The sequence below is a fragment of the Hordeum vulgare genome, chromosome 6H, assembly GCF_904849725.1.
Source record: "Hordeum vulgare subsp. vulgare chromosome 6H, MorexV3_pseudomolecules_assembly, whole genome shotgun sequence".
NCBI classification, from domain to species: Eukaryota; Viridiplantae; Streptophyta; class Magnoliopsida; order Poales; family Poaceae; genus Hordeum; species Hordeum vulgare.
In genome coordinates, this window is record NC_058523.1 from 79,993,360 (window position 1) to 80,014,916 (window position 21,557).

The following is a 21,557-nucleotide window of genomic DNA, read 5'->3' on the forward strand; positions in this document are numbered from 1 at the left end:
CCAAATTTGAATCGTTATTTAGCCCTTTCTTTATTCATCACCACTTTAGGTATTGTTGTGAACTAATTCTTTATTCATATTGGTGTAATATTTACTGTATTCATACTTCTCCAAGGTTCATACCCCCCGATACAACCCATAGATACATCGATATAAGCAAACAACACAAAGAAAACAGAATCTGTCAAACACAGAATAGTCGGAACTAATTTGTATAATTCGAATACTTATGTAACTCCAAAAATTATGAAAAAATAGGACAATCTGGGTAAATTGTATATGAATCTTGTGTAAAAAATTGATATCAAAAGCACGTTCCAGCGAATTTAAAAAATTCCTCGACTTAGGTCAAAAGTTTCTGTTTTTTCAACAAAATTAAATTGCAAACACCGGAGACCATCCCAAAGGTCTTACTTGGCGCAAACACAAAATTCTATGTGAGTGAAATGATGGTACCATGCCAACTTTCAACCAATTCAGAGTTCATTTGTAGAATTTCTGGGTCATTTAGCTCAAAAACAAATCAGTAAATGCATGAAAAAAACCAAATAAAGTCAAAAATAGTTGAAAATTGATGATGTCGCCTTGAATGGTGCATTTTGAACACACAAAAGGTCTGGAGTTCAAATAATTCCAAAAAATGAAATCCCTTTTGTAAAAGATGAGTTTCCGTATGAAACCCTGATACTTCGAAAGAGATTGTCCGATTTGTACACGAAGTGCGTCCAGTTTTTGCCGCAACCCTCTCAACTTTTTAGCACATGCTATGTGGGTGAAATGATGATACCATACCAACTTTCAACCTATTCAGAGTTCATTTGTAGTGTTTTTCAATTTCTGGGTCATTTAGCTCAAAAAATCAATAAATGCATGAAAAATACCAAATGAAGTCAGAAATAGTTGAAAATTGATGATGTGGCTTCGAATGGTGCATTTTCAACACACAAAAGGTTTGGAGTTCAAAAAATTCTAAAAAATGAAATCCCTTTTGTAATAGATGAGTTTTCGTATGAAACCCTCATACTTTGAAAGAGGTTGTTCGATTTGTTCACGAAGTGCGTCCAGTATTTGCCGCAACCTTCTCAACTTATTAGCACATGCTATGTGCGTGAAATGATGATACCATGCCAACTTTCAACCTATTCATAGTTCTTTTGTAGTGCTTTTCAATTTCTTGGTCATTTAACTCAAAAAAATCAATAAATGCATGAAAAATACCAAATGAAGTCAGAAATAGTTGAAAATTGATGATGTGGCTTTGAATGGTGCATTTTGAACACACAAAAGGTCTGGATTTCAACTAATTCCAAAAAATGAAAGAATCGCTGAAAAACTGTAAGTAGGAACAAAAGTATATTCTTTAAAAAATGTCAACTAATGGGCCACCATGGCCTGAATACGACTAGAAACACAACTAGACAATTGGGCCAGGATTCAGGCCCGCAGAAAGCCCAACAGCTAGTGACAGTTTAGGCCCGGAAGCCTGCATATGAGTGGAGCTTGAGACAGTGTGCGCACAAGCGCTTATAAACCACCAAACTTCTCGCTCGGCTAGCGAGGTAGGACTAAACATCTAACCGCATCGCGGCTGTTCCAGGCACAGGCCTTTCGTGTCGGTTTGTGGCACAACCGGGACCAGAGACAGACTTTAGTGTCTGTTCGTGGCACAAACCGGGACAAATGGCACCCTTTCGTCCAAGTTGGTTCCGCAAACCGGGAGTAAAGGTATCTTCTTCCCCGTCATTTGGCAACTGAAAATTGACCTTTAGTCCCGGTTTCCTGAGTCAACCGGGACGAAAGGGTGGTATTGGTGCCGGTTCGGGCCACCAACCGGGACATAAGGTTTTCACATATAGGCGGGAGTTGTCGAAATTTCCCCCAAAACTCTCCCATTTCTCGCGGCCGTCCCCCGAGCCAGTCCTCGTCATCGCCGCCCCCGATCCAGTCCTCCTCGTCACCGCCACCGTCCCCGAGCCCGTCGACATCGCCCCGAGCACGTCGTCGTCGCCGCCGTCCCCGATCCAGTCCTCCTCGCCGCCGTTTTTGTAGGTGAAAGAGAAAAAGTTATCTATTCTAGTCATGTAGCACTAAACGGATAATATAAGAAAGATACAAATTATCTATTTTAATGTAGCTCGCTAGATCAACCGGTGTTGTTTTATATCTGTATGTTGCTAGCTTTGAAATATTTGAGGTACCTGAGATTTAACAATATCTTAATATATAAAATTTCATTATACTGATAAAAGGTTGTTGGGGGAGATAATTCTCGGTGATTATTTGCAGAAACTATATGGATCAAAGAGAACAGTTGTTGGGGGAGATAATGGTCGTTGATTATTTGTGGTATATCAATGACACCGATGGTCTAGAAGGAGAGGATGACGGCTCGGATGATCAAACAATGGAGGAGGAAGGAAATGATCATGATGTCTCCGGTGACCGAAGGCCGGAGGAAGAAGGAGACCATGATGACGGCTCTGGTGACCGAACGGAAGAGGGAGATGTTGCAAAGTCCGGCGAGGTAAATATATTAATTAAGGCCAAAGGTATGTACATATATTAACACTTCATTCTTTCTTCTTTTATAGCCATCCGGATCGAGCCAAACTTTGGTAAAGAGACGAGGCCCGAAGATAAGTTTTCGCATGGATGAAAAGTTCACAATCACAGCAATCACGGCCGATGGCCTACCGATTGAACCCAAGCTGACCAAGGATGCATTATCTGCTCAGTGCAGAGCTGTTGTTAGGGACAACATCCTGATCAATGTCAAGCAATGGAAAAAGCCTAAGGGCGACGACGTTCCGGAAGGTGATTATGTCACCCATAGGCAGAGAGATGATCTTTGGACCGCGCTGAAGGCAAATTTCACCCTACCGCCAGAGGAAGATTCGAATAAGCCAGTTATAGAGCCACTTGTCAAGGCGTGTGCTCTTAAGAAGATGGCACATCTATTCAGGAAGTGGAAGAATGATTTGAAATCAATGTTTGTCGACAAATGGAAGACTCCAGAATCCGTCGATCGATTTGAGAAGATAAGAAATCACTGGCCCGCATTTGTGGCCTACAAGTCATCGGAGAAGAGTAAGAAAATGTCACAAACAAACAAGAACAATGCCACAAAGAAGCAGTATCATCATCACACGGGGTCAGGTGGCTACCTCAAAGCCCGTCCGTTCTGGGACAAAGCTGAGAATGACCTGATTGCTAAAGGGCTCCAACCACAGACATTGAACTGTCCAGAGCGTTCAAGGACTTGGTTCTTCGGGGTTGGGGGAACTTTGGACCCTAAAACAGGGAAGTCACGTTGGACGGACGAGCAACTTGCAATACCCATGATCAAGCTTCAGAATTGTATCGTCGGAGCGCAGGAAAGGACGTTCGTTCCAGACAGAGAGAATGACGAGCTAGCTGAGGCCCTAGGGAATGTTGAGCACCCTGGACGAACACGAGGCACACCAGGCCCCGTTCCGTGGAAGTTTGGGTTTCCTAACACAAGTGGTTACAGAAGCCGGGAGAGAAAGAGGAAAGCGAAGTTGAGCGGCATGCAGCAGATCAAGGCAAGACTGCAAAAGCTAGAGGAACTTGAGAGCAAGCAAGCTGTCGGCCAACCATCTCAGCGGCACGAACCTATCGTAGAAGGTACCCCACCATCTCCGTGGAGAAGTAGCGTGGCTTCTATGGAGCCCGTTCAGCATGACTTCATGGCTCCTAGATACCCCATAGATACTATCATGGAGGCTCAACGTTGCGAGCTTATGATGAAATGCCGGAACCTCACTTTGATGGCGGTTGTCGGCTCTGTTGAACCTCCTCACCCCAGCGGAACTTTTCACTGCCTTCCGATTCCACATGGCTATGCTGTTGTGATGGTGGATCAAGTAATGGAGAATTTTGAGCAGCTCGATCTTGACCACCCTACAGGTGAAGGGGAGATTCAGCTGGTTCGTGCTGTGGGGAGTACATGTCTATGGAAGGAGTTCATCAAGCTTCCAAACAGGACGCCTCCGCCTCCTCCGACGACGACGATGAGTCACGGCACTCCGCCTCCTCCCCCTCCTCCTCCTCCGGCGAGTGATGAGGGCACTCCGCCTCCCTCTCCAGCTCCTCCGACGCGTGGGGGCACTTCGCCTCCTCCTTCGCCTACTCCGGCGCGTCAGAGCAGTCCGCCTCCTCCTTCGCCTCGTCGGCAACGTCGAAAGACAAACGTCGCTGCTCTGGCTCGTCTGACACATCAGAGCAGTCCGCCTCCTTCTCTCAAGCAGAAGAGATACGCCTCCTTCTCTCTGGTGGCTAGCAGTACAAGTAGAGGCAGGAAATTCGATCCATCTCTCAAGCCTCTGGAAAAGTTACCATATGAGAGGACCAAGGAGGAAAACGAGGAGATATGTCGTGCCGAATTGAGGGCCCATTTTGCAAAGAAAACTCCACCTCCGAAGGAGAAACTAGATCCGGTGAGAGTGGAGCGCACTATCAATCAACTACAGCGTCCACCATCTCCTCCGCCGGATTCCAAGTATGACCGCATTCTTAAAAAGACATATGCACAAGCGGTGCGGTCGGGAACTACTTCTAGTGATACAAGGTTAGCAGAATGAACAAGTGGGAAAACAATTCCCGAGCTCGATATCGTCATCGCTAATCATCAGGAGATGGTGCCCGGTACCAATCCTGATGATTACTTGGGGGATGATGTAACAAAATAACAATATAAATACTTGCACGGGAAGCCTCTCGTCAAACCTGGTCATGTTGCTCTAACAACGATGATGCACAGATTGCATGAGTGGTACATGAAAACCTGCAGGGAGTCTGGGAAAAAAGCTATGTATGTGGCAGTGAAACCAGAGCACGAATTCATTGGACTTCCCATGATTACTATTCAAGTTGAGGAGTTATTTTAGTTATACAATCAACTGGCCCTCGACAAACAACTCATGGCTTCCTACTGTCTGTAAGTATTACTTCTATAGTTAAGTCTCTAGCTCAGCTCGTTCATTGCATGTATATATAATTGTCCTCACTATATATATTATGCAGATTGAAGATCGTCGAATTAAAAAAAGCAGGAATCGTCGACGTTGGGTTCATTAGCCCAGATGTCGTAAATGAATTGACGGTACGAAACACAATCAAAGAGACCAAGGAGAACTTGCTAAACTCGTTCCTTATACATAAAAAAAGTGGAAATAATATTTTCTTACAACTTCAAGTGAGTGTTGTTCTCTTCCCTGTAAACTCGGTTTCGCTTACTCGGAGTTAATTAAGTAATGTAACTGATGAGCTATATATGTGTGCGCAGAGACCACTTTATTCTGCTATCCAGTGACGTTGGTAGGGCAGTAGTCAATGTCTTAGACTTGAGACATAAAGCCGAAGAGGATTATGAGTACATTACTGCAATGCTCAAGAAGTAAGTTCAGTCAATATACCGATACCATATCGGCATGCAACTGTCGTTAATTTCCTGATATCAAGTAATCATTTTCTTTCCCTGGCAGGGTTTGGACGAATTTCGCCAATATGGTTCCCGGTCTAAACAAAGAGTTGCAATTTACGCTCCCCAAAGTAAGTAGTACTAGCTAGTTCCGTGCATCTCTAATTGATTCAAATTTTCATCAATATATCATTACCATGCCTGCTTATCAGTTTGATTGAACTCTATTCTCATAAAGTGTATGTAACAGAAAGAATGCACTGTTTTATGTGCATACTATGTATGTGAGTTCATTCGCCACTCGACCTCTGAGCGGGTCTTCTGTGAGAAACAATTTCAAGTACGTAAATAATATTCACAACTGTGTTGAGTTTTATTCATCTGATAGCATACAAGAAATTCAAGAGGAATTGGCGGGATTCTTTGTTGACCACGTCATACCTAAAGACGGAGAATAACATGTGGATTTGTCATTAGATCTTAATTAGATGATGTTTTGAATTAATTGTAAAAGATGTTATATTGTATATATGTAATAGCGTCGGATAGATATACGAAAACTTGTTGTTCGGCCAAGCATGGAGAAACAGAGGACACTTCTCTCTATTAGCTAGCTAACACAATATGAAACCACTAAATTAACTGTCACATCCCTCGAACCCTAACCAAGGTTTAGCATTGTGCTCATATCTTCTTTGCATTGCATCCAAGAGAATTGCAAAAAGAACAAGCAAGTGGTGAAGGAACACTCAAAAACCCTAGCCACTTCTCAAATTCAAAGGAATTATAAACTTGTTCAAATCAATGAACTCAAAATGGCCTCAAGAAAAGTTCAACTTTTCTGATAAATCGTGGAAGTAAATAAGCAATGAAGAAAACCATTTTCATAACACTTTTGGCATTTTAAATAAATGCAAAAAGCTACTGGTTTGATGTTTAAAATTTGAGTTCAAAAACTTTAAGTTTTCAAAAATGTTGAAAACTCCAGGAATGGTTGGATATATTCCAACAAATATTCTGGTGTGTTCAAAATAGTTTTTATAAACTATTTTGGAGCTGAAATAAATAGTAAATCAATTAGTTAACAAAACAGAAAAAAATAGAGGAAGGAATTACCTGTCGCTCACCTCAGCCCAGGCCCAGACGCGATGTCGTCTTCCTCCTCGCCAGTAGGACCAGGAGGTGGCTGCCGCATCGTCGCGCGCCTCCACGCAGCTCTTTGCCTGCCTGGCCGCCGCTTCGCGCTGGCAAGCACGGAGATAACCTCCCCGAGCACGTAGCTATCCATTCCCGTGCTCCTTCTCCCCCCTCTCCTCTCGGTTCTTCCAATCCCCACTGCCGCCAATGACAAGAGCTCAAGCTCGAGCTTCCCGTGCCCCTAGCCACAGGATCTTCCTCCCGAGTGTGCCATTAGCTCCGCCTCAACGAGCTGGTCCTCCCTGCAGAAGCCGAAGCCTCCCCGAGCCCTGCAACGCCCACGGCACCGTCGTCTTTAACCTTCGGCCGCCGGCGAGCTCTACTCGATTCGTCGCCCTCAGTGCTTCCCCGAGCCGTCTAAGCCCTCCTATGCACTCCTCGTGAGCTTGCGCAGCTTTCCCCTAACTTTTCCCCGTCGATCCCCTCCTCTAGGCCTAGTTCCACCGGAGCCCGACGAGGACAGCCGCTGCAGCTCGTCCGCCGGTAGCCCTCCGGTGAAGGGTTGGTCCGTCTGAGGCCACCAGCAGCCTCAGGACGTCACGTAGATGCTTTAGGAACCCAGCCCCGTGCGATTTGACCCTGTGATCGATGGCTTCGACGATGGCCGAACTTGGTCGCCGCCAAGCTCATCGTCGGCGTCGATTCCGGCCACCCCAGCCCCTGGGGTTTGTCCAATCGTGCGTGTCGTCGAGTGGCCGTTCTCCCCGTGGTCTCTGCCGTGAGTTTGGTCGTCGGAGGCGAGTTTACGATGCCCTCCACCGTACTGGTGGTCGTCGGAGGCTCCCCGCAGGCGAGGACGACCTCGCCGCCGGTGGATCTCAGCTGGCCTGAGCCATTGACGTGTGGGGCCAGCCTCTGGATAATCTGGAATAATAAAAATAAAATCAAATAATCTAATAAGTCACTAACATGTGGGTCCAGTGAGGTTAATTAGCTAATTAAGATTAAAACTAATCTCCTGACGAGAGTCACTGACCAGTGGGTCCCACTGGTCAGGTTTGACTTTCAACGGCCAGTTGGACCTGCTGATGTCATGCTGATGCAGTAAAGAGTTTTCTGAATTAAAAGAATTCCAGAAAAATGCCAAAAATTCTAAAAATCATAGAAATTAATCTGTAACTCCAATGAAAATAATTTATAAATGAAAAAGTATCAGAAAAATCCAAGGAATCTGAATATGTCATTTTCAAACATGTTTGAAAATGTTACACAACCCAAACATATAGATTAATGAATAAGTTAACTTTCATAAATACTTTGGAGATGGAATTTGGAAAATATTTAAATTTCACTACAAATGATATGATCAAACATTGTCCAAATTACAAACCAGCAACCTAACATGTCATACCATGCATGTTAAAAGCAAGTTGATCTGAGCATCAGGTCAAATCAATTAAAATGGTATTCGAGAATACCTCGTTTGAAGTGATATTTGAATTTGATTCAAATCACCTTCAAACCTACTAAATGGTAACTATAATAAAATACCACCTTGCATCCTCATGCCATGTTCATGCATCATCTTGATTGCATATTTTTGTTATTGATTGTTCTCATTCCTTTCGGTAGGTTCCGCTCCTCCGGATTCCACCGAATATCCGACTAACGGATATTGTCCCTCCTCTGTGCAACAAGGCAAGCAACCATTTTGATCATCCCGATAAATCCCATGTTCTTGCTCCTGCACTTACTTATTGCATTAGGATCAAATGCTTCAAATGCTTTTGCCACGTTAGTTGAACCCACTTCCTTTGCATGACCTATCCTTGTCCTAGTAAATAGCTGAACCTTGCAACCTAGCATACCGGGTAGTTGCTTGAGCCATGATGTGCCTTATCCTGCTATGCATGCTATGCTTAGAGTTGTGTACGTTCTGTCATCTGGGAGATGAACAGAATTGTGAGAATGTGTTCGGTAAGCAAAGGTTGTGTGTTGAACCTGATTTGGTAAAGGTACCGGTGAAAGGCTGTGTAGGAGTACATGGCGGGTTGTTTCATTGGAACCGTCCTTAGGAACTGAGTTCTGTGTATGTAATCCAGGACTAGATACTACCACATGTTGGGATACTTAATTGACCCTCTCGACTTATTAATCGCTTAGTACTCGGTCCAGGAGTTGCAAGTAGTTTCTGGTGTTTATAGTCATGCTGGAGGCCGTGCATAGCGCTGACTTGAGAGGTGGGCTGTGATGCGGTAGGCAGTGGCACGGTGTACCAAGTAGCACCCGGATGGTGGGCTTGGAAACCCTGCGCACATCGTTTTAGGCCGTGGCGGAAACCTCGGCCGGACTTCCATACGGGTTACTCTCAGATAGGCGATAAACCTGGACTAGGTATTAGCGTGGTTAACGGTCGTGGCCGACTCCCTCGATGGGCTTCCGCTTGAAGGTTGCCGAGGTGTGTGATGAAGTACACCCCTGCAGGGTTATGATCTATTCAAATAGCCGCATCCGTCGATATGGACTACTTGGATACATATGTTGTTCATAGATAACTTCAATGGCTACTCATAAAATTGTCAAGATAAGCGTGAGTGTCGTGGACGACATTTCCGTATGGAGACGGAATGATTCCACGATGGAGTATTGTTGTGGTGTTAGTGGACTCGTGTGCGAGGAATCAAGTTGTAAAAATTATTTAAAAATGCAAGTTGTCTAGCCACGAGTCAAACCCCACAATACCTTATTGATACATTGCATGAGTAGATAGTTATCCTAAAGTCTTGCTGACTACCTCCGTACTCATGTTTGCTTAATAAATGTTGTAGAGGTTGCTAATGACCCTAATGGAGGGTTCTTCATAGACATCGACGACGACGAGTAGCTGGTGTCCCAGCTACGATCTGGCCCTAGGTTGGGTCTGTAGTTTAGTCAGGCCATGTGCCTTCTAGTTTCACCTGTCTGTACTCACGCAGTTTCAAACACTTCCGCTGGCTTGTAACTGAATGACTGCTATGATGGGTCGTGAGACCCTTACTGTGTAATATTATGTGTGTGGCTCTTCCGAGCCTCTTAAATAAAGCTTGTATGTTTACGGTTATGTTGTGATGCCATCGATGTATCTATACATATCGGTATGCCATGCGTACGTGTATCGTACTTGATATGTATGGGGTTTGATTACTTAGCCGTAAACTTTAGTAGCACTCCTTACAGGGAAATGCCCCTTTGTGATCCAACGAGCCATGGTAGCTCGCTACTGCTCCGGACACATTGGTTGACCGGCATGTGTCCTTCTTATCTGTTGTGTCTGTCCCCTTTGGGGAAATGTCAAGCGATGTAATGAAGTCCTTGTAGCTTGCTACGACTCGTCTACATTCGCTGGTGACCGACACCTGCTTTGTTGGATCATGTATGCCTGTCCTTGTGCGGTACTGCCACTTTGGTTTATGACTAGACTTGTTGATCCGGGTTCTTTGACATTGGAATGCTAGCGACACAATTGCATACGTGAGTCAAAAGGCGCAAACGGTCCCGGCTAAGGTAAGGTTGCAGCCGTGGGGTTAACCGTGCGTGAGACCGCAAAGGGATGCTATGTGTTACAGGCTGGATTCCTATGGCTTAGGATCGGGGTCCCGACAGCGTTGGTATCAGAGCCTGACTGACTATAGGATTACTAAGCCAAACTGGTCGAAGTTGAGTCTAGAATTGCTTTAGTTATATATAAGGGAATTGTTTGTGGAAGGGAACGTAAGACTCTTGTTCTCTTCTCAAGCTATTCTATTCTGGTCATCCTCGTCTTTTCTGCGGGCATTAAGGACTAGGTTACTCATCTTCTTCTAGGCTCGTGTTTCTGACCGGTAGATCATAGGACTACGGGTCAAGAGATATTTGGGTTTCTTTCTTTCATAGCGACACAATTGCATACGTGGGTCAAAAGGTGCAAACGGTCCCGGCTAAGGTAAGGCTGCAGCCGTGGGGTTAACCGTGCGTGAGAACGCAAAGGGATGCGATGTGTTACAGGCTGGATTCCTATGGCTTAGGATCGGGGTCCCGAAATTAACGTTCCAACCCCCCCCCCCCCGGACCCCCCCCCCATAAAAAAAACCCAGCTCCGGCCAGATGCTGACGCGTGGATGACATGTTGTCCCGGTTGGTGTGACCAACCGAGACTAAAGAACCTCCTTCCCGTGCTACCCGCAGAGACCACGTGGAGACCCTTCGGTCCCGTTAAGTAAGGTAACCTGCACTGAAGGTTATGGTCTTTAGTCCCCCACCCTTTAGTCCCAGTTCCAGTACAGGGGCTAATGGGCCTCTAGAACCGGGACAAATGGGCCATTTTCTACTAGTGTATGCCTTCTGTCTCGAATATGAGGGCAAAGTATTTGTTGCTAAAAATAGGTCCTTTCTCGAGAAAGAGTTTGTCTCAAAAAAACTGAGTGGGAGGAAAGTAGAACTTGATGAGGTTGTTGAACCTTCACTTCACTTGGATGGAAGCACAACGCACAAAGATGTTTCTACGGCTCCTACACAGAATGAAGAGGAAGTTAATGATGATGATCATGAAACTTTGGATCAAGTTACTACTGAGCCTCGTAGGTCAACAAGGAATCGTATCGCCCCTGAGTGGTACGACAATCCTATCTTGGAGGTCATGGTGTTAGACAATAGTGAACCTACGAGCTATGAAGAAGCAATGGTGGGCTCGAATTTCAACAAATGGCTTGAGGCCATGAAATCCGTGATAGGATCCATGTATGAAAAAAAAGTGTGGACTTTGGAGGACTTACCATATGATCGTAAGGCCATACAAAATAAATGGATCTTTAAGAAAAAGACGGACGCGGACGGTACTGTCACCGTGTATAAAGCTCCACTTGTTGCAAAAGGGTTCTCAAAAGTTCAAGGAGTTGACTAAGATGAGACTATCTCCCCCGTAGCAATGCTTAAGTCCGTCATGATTATGTTAGCAATAGCTGCATTTTTTTATTATGAAATTTTGCACATGGATGTCAAAACAGCGTTTCTTAATGGTTTCCTTAAGGAAGAGTTGTATATGATGCAACCAAAAGGTTTTGTTGATCCTAAAAGTGCTGACAAAGTTTGCAAACTAGAGCGATCCATTTATGGGCTGGTATAGGCATCTCGGAGTTGGAATCATCGCTTTGATGAGGTGATAAAAGCGTTTGGGTCTATACAAGTTTATGGAGAAGCTTCTATTTCAAGAAAGTAAGTGGGATCTCTATAGTGTTTCTAATATTCTATGTGGATGACATATTGCTGATAGGAAACTTATACAACTTTTAGAAAGTGTGAAGATACATTTGAACAAGAGTTTTTCAATGGAAGACCTTGAAGAAGCTGCTTACATATTAGGCATCAAGATCTATAGAGATAGATCGAGACGCTTAATAGGACTTTCACAAAGCACATATCTTGATAAGGTTTTGAAGAAGTTCAAAACGGATCAGTCCAAGAAGGGGTTCTTGCCTGTTTTACAAGGTGGGAAGTTGAGTAAGACTCAATGCGCGACGACTACAGAGGATACAAAAAAGATGAGTGTCATCCCCTATGCTTCAGCCATAGGCTCTATCATGTATGTGATGTTGTGCACAAGACTAGATGTCAACCTCACCATAAGTATGGAGGGAGGTTTCAAAGTGATCCACGAGTGGAACACTAGACAGCGGTCAAAAATATTTATCGTTTATGGAGGTGATAAAGAGGTCATCGTAAAGGGTTACGTATATGCAAGCTTTGACACATATTCGGATGACTCTAAGTCTCAAGTTGGACACATTTTTATTCTGAATGGTGGAGCGGTGAGCTAGTGTAGTTCCAAGCAAAGCATGGTAGCAGATTCTACATGTGAAGCGGAGTATATAGTTGCTTCAGAAGCAGCAAAGGAAGGTGTCTGGATGAAGGAGTTCATGATAGATCTTGGAGTCGTGCCTAGTGCACTAGACCCAATGACCCTCTTCTGTGACAACACTGGCACCATTGCTCTAGCCAAGGAGCCTAGGTTTCACAAAAAGGACCAAACACATAAAGCATCGTTTCAATTCCATCCGCGATTACATCAAGGAGGAGTAAATAATGTTGGAAATATGCCCTAGAGGCAATGATAAAATAGTTATTATTATTATTATTTCCTGTTTCAAGATAATCGTTTATTATCCATCCTATAATTGTATTGAATAAAACATAGATACATGTGTGGATATATAGACAAAACAATGTTCCTAGCAAGCCTCTAGTTGGCTAGCCAGTTGATCAAGGATGGTTAAGGTTTTCTGACCATATGCAAGTGTTGTCACTTGATAACTGGATCACGTCATTAGGAGAATCATGTGATGGACTAGACCCAAACTATAAACGTAACATGTGATCGTGTCATTTTATTGCTATTGTTTTCTGTGTGTCAAGTATTCATTCCTATGACCATGAGATCATATAACTCACTGACACCGGAGGAATACCTTGTGTGTATCAAATGTCACAAAGTAACTAGGTGACTATAAAGGTGCTCTACAAGTATCTCAGAAGGTGTCCGTTGAGTTAGTATGGTTCAAGACTGGGATTTGTCTCTCCGTGTGACGAAGAGGTATCTCGGGGCGCACTCGGTAATACAACATCACAAAGAAGCCTTGCAAGCAATGTTACTCAAGTGTAAGTCACGTGATCTTGTATTACGGAACGAGTAAAGAGACTTGCCGATAACGAGATTGAAATAGGTATACGGATACCGACGATCGAATCTCGGGCAAGTAACATACCGAAGGACAAAGGGAATGACATACGGGATTATATGAATCCTTGGCACAGAGGTTCAACCGATAAGATCTTCGTAGAATATGTAGGATCCAATATGGACATGCAGGTCCCGCTATTGGATATTGACCGAGGAGTGTCTCGGGTCATGTCTACATAGTTCTCAAACCCGCAGGGTCTGCACACTTAAGGTTTGATGATGTTTTAGTATAGTTGAGTTATATGTGTGGTTACCGAAGGTTGTCCGGAGTCCCATATGAGATCACGGACATCACGAGGGTTTTCGGAATGGTTCGGAAATGGAGATTGCTATATAGGATGGTTTCATTTGTTCACTGGAAAGTTTTGGGCATTACGGGCAGTGTAACGGTAGTGACAAATGGGTTCCGGATATTCACCGGGAGGGGCCCACCCACCCGGGAGTGAACCTAGGGACCCTAGGGTAGCGCACCAGCCCTTAGTGGGCTGGTGAGGCCAGCCCAATAGGGCCATGGCGCCACAAGTGGAAATTACCAAATGAAAGAAGAAAAAAAGGAAAGGGGGAGGTGGGAAGGAAGGAGTGGATTCCTTCCCCAAAACCAAATTGGGGTGGGAGTCCACCTCCTCCCTTCGGCCGACGCCCTTGGGACTCCCTTGAGGCCCAAGGCTAGCCCCTCGCCTCCTCCTATATATATATATATTGATGGTTTAGGGCTTTTTGAGACACAACTTTGCCACGTTCAACACAAACCTATACCACATAGTTCTTCCTCTAGATCGGATTTCTGCGGAGCTCGGGCGGAGCCCTGCAGGAGTAGATCATCACCACCACCGAAGCACCGTCACGCTGTCGGAGAACTCATCTACTTCTCTGTCTCTCTTGCTGGATCAAGAAGGCCGAGATCGTCATCGAGATGTACGTGTGTTGAACGCGGAGGTGTCGTCCGTTCGGCGCTACATCGGAACGGATCGTGGGACGACGGTGATTTGAATCATGAAGTTGTACCACTACATCAACCACGTTTCTTAACGCTTCCCGCTTAGCGATCTACAAGGGTATGTGGAGCTAATCTCCTCTCGTAGATGCACATCACCATGATAGGTCTTCGTGTGCGTAGGAAATTTTTTTGTTTCCCATGCAGCATTCCCCAACACATATGTATTTGCAAAGTACATATGGATCTGAATGTTGTGAACCCGTTGATTAAACCTCTTTCACAGGCAAAACATGATCAACACCAGAACTCTATTGCAATTAGATTCATTACAATGTAAACCACATGATGATGTGAACTAGATCATTAACTCTAGTGCAAGTGGGAGACTCTTGGAAATATGCCCTAGAGGCAATAATAAAGTGGTTATTATTATATTTTCTTGTTCATGCTAATCGTTTATTATCCATGCTAGAATTGTATTGAACGAAAACTCAAATACATGTATGGATATATAGACAAACACTATGTCCCTAGTGAGCTTATAGTAGGCTAGCTTGTTGACCAAAGATGGTCAAGGTTTCCTGACCATAGACATGAGTTGTCGTTTGATAACAGGATCACATCGTTAAGAGAATGATGTGATCGACAAGACCCAACCGTAAGCATAGCATATGATCGTGTCAGCTTATTGATACGGTTTTATCCATCTCAAGTATCTGTTCCTACGACCATGATATCATGCAACTCACTGACACCGAAGGAATGCCTCACTACAAGAAATATGCTCATACATGATGTTTTTTCAGACGTCGTTGATGAATTCATCATAAATCTATGACGATTTCATCCGAGATTGTCGTAAACCGTTTGAGGGGATCAAATCTACATATAAATTACGATGATGTGAGTCAAAAATGGCGTAACCGCATAAGATGAGATCGTCATAACTTTTACGACGATTATAAAAATGTCGTAACATGTTCTAACTATGTTGACATGTCACTCGTGGGTCCATTCTATCCCACCTCATCCATGTATTGAACTGTTTTTTATACCACTTTTCAGTTGGGCAATTTTTTTCAACTTACTTTTATATTTAGGAACAGAGGGAGTATTAAAAAATAACTATCAAAACTTCCCTCTAATTCTTACAAAAAAATTGTCCCGAAACTTCCTTGAAATTCCACGGGCCAAACCGGCACCCCCCGCGCCCTTTTCCTCCATCGTCCGGTGAGGGTTGGGCCGTCTCGGTGTCCAACTCCATCTGGTTCCTTTTCCTCTCCCCCTCTCGCCACACTGAAACCCTAGCTAGCGAGGGAGCCAGGCCAGATCGAGCCGACAAGGTCCGGCCACGGCCAGATCTGAGCCGGGCCGCGACAACCTCGCCACAGTTCCTCTTCTCGCCCGCTCGGCTGCTCCTCCCCGCCGGAGCTCCGGCCTCCCACCCGCCGGCCGGCCGCTCTCCGCCCCCGTGCAGCTCCTCCACCATCCGACCCACCCAGTTCCTTCCTTCCTCTCTTCCCCACACGACCCCGTCCCCACCCTGCCTTCTCCTCGCCTCACCGCTGTCGAATCGACGATCCGTCCGCGAAGGCAACGGCCGGCAGCAGCGGCCCGGATCGAGGAGCGGGGGCCCTCTCAGGTGAGACCCTCTCTCACCATTTATTTGGGTATGGATCTGGGATGATGGATGGTGGCTTTCGCGCTACCCACCCTTCTCCTAGTGGACAAGTCTCACGAAATTGCATCTCATGCCAACGAACCTGAGCGAATGATGAATAGTTGACACTCTGTAAACGAATCAACTTTACATCGTTCGTGCCATGCTAGCAAATCTTCTGTAGGCAATTTGGATTCATGTCAAGTGTATGCCAAGTCAATTCATTTAATTTGTTTTCTTTTACACAGGAGACGATTTGCCCTTTCAGTTTAGGGCATATAAATTTTCCTTATACAATTTTCCCAACCTCCTCACTGGTTCAACACACAACTATCTTTATTGCAATGTTCAGAATTCTTATACACAAGAACATCAAATTTTAGGCCTGCACATATTGGTCCTGTCTAGCTCACCATCATCTTTCATGTAATTGCACGGGTACGCAGATGGCAGGCGTCAAGAAATTACGTGTGCATTGCTTAATTGGGTTAAACGAGATTAATTGTACGTGCAGATCACATTCACTCCCCCGCTGATAGTGACAAGGTTAGATAGCTTGGCTTTTCCTTCCATTTCTTGATCCGGGAACTTGTTTGTTTTTTGATAGGTCGGCTGAGAAAGCTTAACAAGCAAGTCCCCAAGTTTTCCCCAAGTATTAGAAGGGAAGAGGAAGATGTGTGAAATTATCATTGTTTAGGTCTACGCTCTCCTGTCTTCTGATTCTGTATGCATGTGACACCGATCATTACCCAGCATAAACAAAGGCGTGACGCGAGTGTTGATAGACACTTAACTTTAATTAGCATCTAGTATGATGCAATCAGCGACAATTAACCGTCGGTGGAATGCAACGGTGCTCCGACGATATACAAGAGCTTCCTCTACTTTTGCCCCGTTAACTTCGAAATATATATTTCCTCTGTTTAGAAATATTTGTCATAAAAATAAATGTATTTGGATGTATTTTAATTTTAGATACGTCTATTTTATTAATTTATGCGATCAATAATTTCGGACGGAGGAAGTACTATGTATGGGTAGCATTTGACGAACCAACCACCGTACTATGTATGAGTAGCATTTAATTTGGATTGACTAAATTTTGTAGTGTGTATATGTATTGTCAAGTGTCCTATGTATTGTCAAGTGTCCTGAAAGTCTCAGTCTGCACGTATGTAGGTTTCTGATGTGAAACACCTATCCACTGAACCTCACATGGAAATCGCCAAACTGAAAAGTCTTTCCAACTTGTACTCCACCTTGCGATCACTAGATGAAATTAACAAATGAGGATTAATACTAATACTAGTGTGGTGTAGTTGTTTCTATGTGCTGACCAGGTTGGGGGTGCTCGATCCGTGATTGGTTAATTTTGCTTCTGTTGTTTGCCTGTGCTAACCAGGTTGGCCATAGGAGGGCGATGTGCGACATGTTCCTGCATGAAAATCCATGGCACCGGAGCTGCAACGCGCGGGCAGGGCCCCCGTGCGTGTTGATGCTGGGGAGGAGGACGCGCTCGAGTCTATCGCGCGAGAGCTTGGCGCAGGCGCTGGCGCCAGTCGCATGCCCGAGGTCAAGCTGCCGGCGAGGTAACTACCACATATCTGCACTTACAGTTTCATCTCGTGTTTTCGCATGAAGGGATCTGTTGGATGGCCATTTGTCTATTTGGTAAAATCAACATCAATCTGCAAATTTCGTTCCTTTAGCAAATGTCTGAAAGAATATAGTATCCAACATTACTCCTGGACAGGATGTTGAGTATCTAGCAAATGACTGAAAAAATGCATGCTAAGAATTCAGAAAACGAGTTCTTTTAATTCCTGAAGCGGATCAGAACTTGGGTGTGCATGACAATTGCTGAGTTGCAAATGAATCATGTGACGATGCATAAAAATCTGAAACAATCATACCAAAACTTGTCTTGTTTCTGTTGTGAAAGTAATATAAACAGTGTGACACTGTTCTAAATAAAAATGCACATAGCTTGTCAATGTCAATCTCATGTGAGTCAGTCAATAACGTACAATATCAGTCTGACCCACATTACTTTTAAAAACTTGGGTCTGATTATCTCTTTTGGAACTGGTAATTGTCCTTTTATTGTCCGTTTTCTGTACATGATAGATGATTGTTATATATTTACAATTTATTTTTTGAGAAACATATCTATATAAATGTATATAATTTCATATTTATAAAAAAGTGTCTCTTGTAGATACTTCTTGCCAGAGCTATTTATCCGGTTCGATCTGCTGATCGCTCCATTTATTCAGCCGTGATTCCTGGATTTTGATGCTCGTGAGTCAGCGTGATGGATCTGTTTTTCTTTCTCGTTTAACCATTACCTGTTGGCAGAATTGCTTGATGTAGCCAGGTTCATATGCATATATGCTTGTTATTCATGTTCGCTGACTTCCGCTGCACGAGTGTTTCTGTTTTCTGCAAACAACCTGATCCATGTTTGATGGGACATTCCGTTTGGGTGACCCGCAGTGGATGGCGTGATTCTGAGACCAAAGACGGCGGTAAAGACGGACCCGAAGCTGGCGGCGCTGCTCAAGGACGGGACGGGCGCCAAGGCCAGCCACGCCCGCGACCTGTTCCTGGCGCTGGCGACCTGCAACACCATCGTGCCCATCGTCGAGCACACGGTGAACCCGGCGGCGAAGCTGGTGGAGTACCAGGGCGAGTCCCACGACGAGCAGGCGCTGGTGTACGCCGCCATGGCCTACGGGCACAAGCTCGTGGAACGCACCTCCGGCCACATCATCATCGCCGTGTTTGGCACGAGGCAAAGGTACGAGCACACCACCCCACCCATCAGACATCATGCACCGGCCCTAGCGTCGTGTCTTTGTGACAAACTAACAATGTGAGAAACTACCATGCACTGGTTGTATTTTGCTGAATAAAAGACAGCAAAACTGCAGGTAGATAAACAACCACAGTTTCATACAGAAGCCCATACAGTTTCAGTCAACTATATATATCTCGAGTCACACACACACACACAAACACACACATTTCAGTCAACTATATATATATCGAGTCACACACACACACACACATTTCTTGTCTCTGTCTAGAATGAACATGCGCTTGTACATGAATATGAACTCTGCAATTTGCTTTGAGTTGTGCTGGAATTATCGATTCAGTTTGAGCTTTCTAACACTGTTTAGGATATTCCGATTTACTGCTAGTTGGTAGTACCATATGTGGATCTCGAGAGGAACCTTGCTTGCCCCTTTCAGATCAACCTATCTAGAAGGTCATTGGAACATTGAATGGTTCGGTGATAGCAGTCCTGGATCCTTTTCCTCCAAGCTTTTGTTTGAGTACGCCACTATTTCTAGATCATTTTAGTTAGAGCTCTCCTTACTTTGTTCTTATAAGAATGCATTACATGGCTTGTTAAAATTTACCTTTACATGGTGTGTTGCAAATACATAAATCTAAATTAATATTTCTCTGGAAAAATGTGAATCACATTCACATAGCAAGTATGCTCGACGGTAACTATGAAGGGTGAGTGGGAATATGGAGCCGTGCTCGACGGTAACGCCTCCAAGGTTGGTGGAGTTGGTTCGGAGCGTCTCCACCTCCTTCCACCGGCCACTGCACGAGGTTGCTCCTCGTCTTGGTGTCCAGCACCACCGTCCGAGGGATCGACTGCAACAGTAACAACAAAAACCAAAAACCATTAGCAATTTACACTAATTAGTTACTCAGCAAAGTATCCTATTGGGAGTTGGCACCAATCATTGTGACAGCAAAGAAATAGTATATTGATTAGCAGACAAGACACTCATTTTTCTTGTCTAATCCTTGGTTTGGTTGGTACTAGCAGAAATTGTTTATACGAATTCATAGAATTTGGTAGTTATACCAGATTGGCAATCTTGCATGCCACTATGCTATATGGGTCATGAGTCATGGGCACGCAACTAATTTAACTGAATCTAGGTGGAACTGCAATCAATCTGGATGAAGCTAAAGTGGCTGCTATTCTGTTTGGAAAAAATAAAAATAAAGTGGCTGCTATTATTTGCATGCATGATGTGTCTGTGGAACACAACAAAAAGTGTATGCAACACAACTAATAATGAAAATTGCCAACACAACAAACTGTAGGTATTAGGAATCAGGTCATGCAGGTTACTCAATCAATTGACTTTGCCATTAGGTACAAGAAAAAGATGATGAAAATGTCAAGCACCTGAATCAGGTCATGATGTTGCCCGTTAGCAGACAACTACAGTGTTCCGTGCACCATCATAGGATCTTATAGTTGGCTGACGTGTATCTTTGTGTTGGCGCCGGTAGTTGGCTGACGTGTTGGCGCCAGTAGTTGGATCTTATATTTTTATGGATAAGATTGCTCACAAGTTTGGTGTCCTCTCTTAGTAGGAGTCATGCTCTTTACTTAGAGAGCGCACCAAATCACTTGCTACCAAGTTATATGTTGACTCTTAGCTCATTTATTTATCCCCTACACCATCCATCCCATAATGTAAGATGTTTTTGATACTAGTGTAGTGTCAAAAAAACGTCTTACATTATGCGATGGAGGGAGTATATATTATATATGCATGTGATGGCTCCCTGCTACATCTCTTCTCTGTTTAAATGTCTTTCTGTTTTGTCAGAAACAACATGTATTGCAGTCTTGCTCTATGTTTGGTTGTCAGTTGTTTGCTATCCTAGCTCAAAAAATCTGCACTTCTTTTATTTTGCTATGCTACCTGATCAAATGTAGCTCAACAATTTCTATTATTTTCTACCACCATCACAGGCTCACATCACATACTGTAGCTTTATTCTACTCTAAAAGAACCCAGAGAAGATTAATCTGCAGCAGTTTTCTCGCCAACTTTGGTAACGAGAGTATATCTGTTACTTCATATTACTGAAGATCTGAACACTTTCTTTTATTTCTGCCTCATATTTTGTTTAAACTTACACTACAGTTTCACCTGAGATGATATTTTGTTCTTCGAAAGACGTTTTAATATTTAGGATTGCCATCTAGTTCCTGCGCCTCAACAATACATTACTTTGTTTGGATGCAGGTATACTAGAGCCCAAAAAAGCTGGTATCAGGGATGCAAAACTAGGAGTGGGGAAGCAAGAGCAGGATGACTTCTTCACAGCGAGTGCTAATTTCTGTAATTTCTTTTGAGATTCTTTTGGGTTGATGCTTCAGCTATGAAAACTGGTATCTGATTGTCAACAGTGAATAAGATGAGTTATTGTGTTATGTAAATCTGGAAGATGTATTATGTGATGTTATGTCATGGATGATTTTAATTCGACTTGGAGTTTTCTTGATTTGAATATGAAATAGTGCTTCATTTAATATTGGACAAATAATTGGTTGAAAAGGCCCAATAATTAAAAATAAAACCAAGTTTTGAAAAAAAAAGTTGCTGAATTCAAAAATGAAAAAATGCCAAAACTGAAAATGGACCAAATGTATTTGGGCACTAAAAGGCGAGGGTCCAAAAAAAATTTTGAAAAAGAAAAACTGAAAGTGGCTATAAATGGGCTAAGGCCCAAAAAGAAACCCAATAAGAAAAAGCCCCAAAAAATAAAACCAGCCCATGTGATCAATTGAAATGTGTTGGGC

General features: G+C 43.8%; 1 protein-coding gene across 1 annotated transcript; it reads left to right on the forward strand.

Moving 5' to 3' along the window:
- The first annotated feature begins 17,214 nt into the window (after positions 1–17,214).
- Positions 17,215–21,263, forward strand: LOC123405550 (phospholipid-transporting ATPase 1-like). Its single transcript, XM_045099199.1, has 3 exons — positions 17,215–17,514; positions 18,422–18,725; positions 21,001–21,263. Exons 1-3 carry the CDS (start codon positions 17,346–17,348, stop codon positions 21,068–21,070), a joined length of 543 nt encoding a protein of 180 aa, XP_044955134.1. The 5' UTR covers positions 17,215–17,345; the 3' UTR covers positions 21,071–21,263.
- Positions 21,264–21,557: the final 294 nt, after the last annotated feature.

What these genes read in the sequence shown, in the direction of transcription:
- LOC123405550 (XM_045099199.1), top strand. Translation starts at nt 17,346, where the DNA reads ATGTGCGACATGTTCCTGCATGAAAATCCATGGCACCGGAGCTGCAAC. An exon ending in GAGGTCAAGCTGCCGGCGAG is followed by an intron (nt 17,515 to 18,421) that starts GTAACTACCACA and finishes GGTGACCCGCAG; the next exon opens with TGGATGGCGTGATTCTGAGA. An exon ending in GTGTTTGGCACGAGGCAAAG is followed by an intron (nt 18,726 to 21,000) that starts GTACGAGCACAC and finishes GTTTGGATGCAG; the next exon opens with GTATACTAGAGCCCAAAAAA.